Source organism: Silene latifolia, chromosome 9 (assembly GCF_048544455.1).
Source record: "Silene latifolia isolate original U9 population chromosome 9, ASM4854445v1, whole genome shotgun sequence".
Classification (NCBI taxonomy): Eukaryota; Viridiplantae; Streptophyta; class Magnoliopsida; order Caryophyllales; family Caryophyllaceae; genus Silene; species Silene latifolia.
The window spans coordinates 75,815,468-75,819,892 of NC_133534.1; the positions used below are offsets into that span (position 1 = coordinate 75,815,468).

At 43.5% G+C, this 4,425-nt stretch overlaps 1 protein-coding gene across 1 annotated transcript; it reads right to left on the bottom strand.

Annotated features, from left to right (window-relative positions):
- Positions 1-306: 306 nt before the first annotated feature.
- On the bottom strand, positions 307-1,410 carry LOC141601232 (uncharacterized). Its single transcript, XM_074421495.1, has 2 exons — positions 1,261-1,410; positions 307-1,164 (listed from the first exon to the last, which is right to left on the bottom strand). The coding sequence occupies exons 1-2, from the start codon at positions 1,408-1,410 to the stop codon at positions 307-309; spliced, it is 1,008 nt and encodes a 335-aa protein (XP_074277596.1).
- Positions 1,411-4,425: the final 3,015 nt, after the last annotated feature.

Genomic DNA, 4,425 nt, shown 5'->3' on the forward strand with positions numbered 1-4,425 from the left:
TTTGGATAACTTTTACATTTTGAATGATGAAATTGAGTAGCATATGTTGCATATATCATGTTGGAAGTTGAATTTGGTGATTTTCACCTCGAAATTTGCCTTAGAACTTTATCTTAAGAGTGCCCCAAATCGAAATTCGTTTCCTATGATTGGGATTTTATGTTGAATATGAATGTGTGTTGAAGGGATAAACCATGGAAGGAGTAGTAGTAATGCTTTTTTTTTGGTGTAATGTGAGTATATTATATATCATAACAAATTAAATAAATACAAGAGGTTCAGGGATCAAATCCCATTACAAGCAAATCAAGTCACTTCCATAGTTTGCAACCAAACAAGAACTGTCTGGTCATCAATTGCCCTACATTTCTGCTTAATTTTCCTTTTAACATCCTCCTCAATTCGTGCTGTAACTTTTTCAGGTCTCAACAGCCAATCATTTACCCTTGCATTGTTTCTTTGATACCATATAGAGTAGTTAAAAGCATTGAACATAGCAACTTTCACCTTCCACTGAATGTTGTTCCTAGCAGCTGCAACAAAATCATTCACCGTGGGGAAGCAGCCACCATACCATTGCACTAAATAGGAATGAACTTTTGAAGAATACACACAAGTTGTAAAAAAATGCTCCACTGTTTCAGGCTGTAACTGACAGAGGATACACCGATCATCTGCACAGCTGTCAAGTCTTGCTAGCTTACTCTTCACATTCATGCCTTCCTGCATTCTAAGCCATGTAGTCATAGAATGTTTTGGAATATTCCAACTGTTCCACACAAGTGCAGACCAGTCAAGATGAATATGAGCAGGAGAGAGCCATTCATATCCACTCTTGATAGAGTACCCTTTAGGACTCACAGTCCATATGCTATCAACATACCCATTCTTGAGTTTTTCTTTTACTTTGCAGATATTCTTCCATACCCATGTTGCATCAGCAGGGGGAGTATAGCTATGCCAGTCATTATTCTTGATATACACATCATTGATCCATTTGATCCAAAGTCTATCTGCTTTACAATAAATCAAGTCAACCAATTTGCCCACAGTGGCTATATTCCACATATCAGCTTTTTTAATCCCCAATCCACCTTCTGTTTTAGGCAAAGTAACCTTATCCCAGGGTACAAGAGGAACCCTGTGGTACTTAGGAGAGCCATCCTACAGATAGTTCCTACAGATAGCCATAATATTATTTATAATGCTCTTGGGAATAATGAACATTTGGGCCCAATAATTCTGAAGGGTATTAAGAACAGCATTGATGAGCGTCAACCTGCCAGCATATGAAAGGTTTTTTGCTCCCAGACCTCGAATCCCAGCTACCATCTTTTCAGTTAGTGCAGTGCATTCAAGCTTTGTAAGTCTTCCTGCCTTTATAGGCACTCCCAAGTACCTGAAGGGCATGGTGCCTTCCCTGAAACCAGTAACCAATTAGATACCATCCTTAATGTCTTCTGCAACTCCATTGAAGAGAATTTCAGACTTAGCATTATTCATAGTCAAGCCTGAAGCCTTAGAGAAAGAGGAGAAAGCTCTCATGAGGAGCCAGATAGACTGAGGCTTGCCCTTGCAAAAAAGCAGTAAGTCATCTGCAAACATGAGATGAGTGAGCTTCAAATTCTTGCAAAGGGGATGATACTGGAATGGCCATCTGTCAGTGGCATATCTGATTAACCTGGTTAGATACACCATGCAAATAGTGAATAAGAGAGGAGATATAGGGTCCCCCTGCCTCAGACCCCTTTGTCCAAAATACCCAAAATTACTCCCTTTTAGGGGCAAGGTAAAAGAGGTAGACCTTACACATTGCATCACCAATTGAGTAAAATGAGCTGGGAACTTAAGACCATGTAGCATTTGTTCCACAAAATCCCACTCAATTGTATCATAAGCTTTTTGCAAATCAATTTTAAACAAGCATCTAGGAGTAACTGCTTTCCTTGCATAAAGATGTACAATATCTTGGCAGATGAGGACATTCTCAATGATAGACCTGCCTTTAATAAAGGCTCCTTGGTTCTCATGGATGATATCAGGTAAAACCAGGGCTAATCTATTACACAACAGTAGTAGTAATGCTAATTCATGCTAAATATGTCAAAATTGTTACAGATGTAGAGACCGTCTGATGACTAGAATTGAGAAGTTTACTTATAGTTTGGATTGTCAGTCATAGTGCGTGCTTAGTTACTCTTTTCTATGAGCATACAAGAATGTTTTACGTTATTTCAAGTATATATGTGGTTGAATTTGAGCCCCATGTTGAAAGTTGTAGTAGTTTAGTAATTCATGTTAACTATGCTAGAATTTTCACAGCTACAAAGACCGTCTGAGATACAATAAACTGAAATTATATATCGAAGTTGGGAATTTGTTGGTGATAGTGTGTACATAGATGTTTTACTCCATGCTTAATTTGTGTAAATTACATGTTTTAAGTGCCTATGTAAGTATGTTTAAACCGTATGCTGACACAGATGCCGAGACTAAACCTGGGAACCCGTCAAAGTAAGAGGGGAAGGGCTTCACAGCCCTAAGTTAAGGAGGGTAGTGCACCAGTAGTACCATCTGTACCGGAATACCCTTCAGTAGTCTTTTTGGACTACAAGCAGAGGGAGAGGTTTGTAGCTTTGCAGGCTCGGAAGATGAGACCCACCCGTTGTGTGGACACCACACTTCTGGATGACCTGGGGATTGAGACGGATGTCCGTCACATTTTTGAGACCTTGGGGTTCATGGGGCTATATCGTTTAAGGAAACATTCCTATGCTTTTCTGACTTTAGAGTTCATGAGCTCGTTTAAATACGAGCCGGCTGAGCAGTCTGTCCAATTCTGTCTTATGAACACGAGTTTTGTGTTAACCATGGACCTCTTTGCTTCTCACTTTGGTTTGGCTAAGCCTCCCAAGCGATCCATCCGTGATATTCCAGCTGAGTGCAGGGTTTGCCGCCTTATGCCTTGTCTTACCGGGAACTCAGCTCCCACCGCCAGCAACATGTTAATTAATGATGTGCAGCATGTTACTTTGAGAATCTTCCTTCGTTCCATATCAAATCTTCTTTATGATAGGCCTGACATGAGTAAGTTAAACTCTCACGAGTTATTGCTTTTGATGGCTTATCTTAACCCGGAGCGAACCGAGAAGGTGGTCTTTAATGCTCTTGCCATGGTCTGTGCCAGCCTTGCTTTGATGGCTTCTTCTACCACTCGGTACTTGAGTTGTGGTGCTTTTGCCACTCGGTTGGCTGAAAAGCTAACCTCCTTTGAGGCTTCTTCTGAGTATGTTCCTCTAGACACTCCAGTGCCTACCATGGACAGAGATTACTACCTCGACTTGAAATGGTTGAGAACCTTGCCGGATGGTAGCCTAGCTTAGAGGGTGTGGGGTATGACCTGGATGAGGATACCGGCCCCTGAGCACCTCCCACCGACAGAGCCATTAGACCCAGTTGTGGTAGCCGTTGACTCCGATGAGGAGGAGGATGATAATGTACCCCGGCAGCGACAGACATATCTCATTGATGATACGATCCTTCAGGTGATGCCCGAGCCCAGGAAGGGGGAGAATGTGAGAGCGGCGGAGGATAGACCCAGGCTAGGGTGGGGACCACGTCGTGTGAGGGAGAGGACGGCTGAGACCCAGCCACAGCCAGCAGCACTACCTCAGCACCCATTTCCTTGTTACCCCTATCTTGATACCCCCGAGACACGTTCGAGCTACTTGGCAGAGAGAGTGTCCTCTACCATGACGCTTCGGAACCTACACGAGATGGCTTACACTCAGGGTATTGGGACCGAGGGACCACACCCAGTGTGGTGGAGCGGGGTTGGAGATTACGGAAGGGTTTTCCACTCCTATGGAGTGGACATGGCAGCATGGGGGACACAACAGTCCTTTGCCTTTGGCGGTTGACCCCATGGTATGAGAGTCCAGGAGCGGGAGCGGGGGTCGACGCGGGTCTTGGAGCATCAGGAGTAGGCACCTCAAGAGGGGATGGAGCTGGGGATGAGATGATGGAGGAGCAGCAGCAGCAGTAGTGATACTCCTTTTCTTTCTCTTTGTTTATGGTTTGGTTGTGTTGGATGGTAGTAGTCGTTTTCAGTTCGCACTTCTTACATTTGGTTTGTATGGATGGCCATAAGGCCGTATTTGCTTAGATTAAACTTTTTTGCAGGATTCTTGGGGTCAGGTTGTCATCTTGACTCGCGTTTTGTGACATTTTATATATATATTGTGTTGTGACGGGAAGATTTCAAGGATTTTGACCTGTGGCCACTCAACAGATGCCCCTCACTCGGTCGAGTAGCTGCAGGTGTGACGGTGATGAAGTATTCTGATTTGAGGCTACTCGATCGAGTAGCTAAGACGCTCGATCGAGTAGGGCCAGCTCGATCGAGCACCCTATATACTCGATCGA

Excerpts from the sequence above, each read along its gene's own strand:
- LOC141601232 (XM_074421495.1), bottom strand. The coding sequence starts at position 1,410 with ATGCCCTTCAGGTACTTGGGAGTGCCTATAAAGGCAGGAAGACTTACA. Across the intron at positions 1,165-1,260 it reads GGTTGACGCTCATCAATGCT|GATGGCTCTCCTAAGTACCA; the intron begins GTTCTTAATACC and ends AACTATCTGTAG.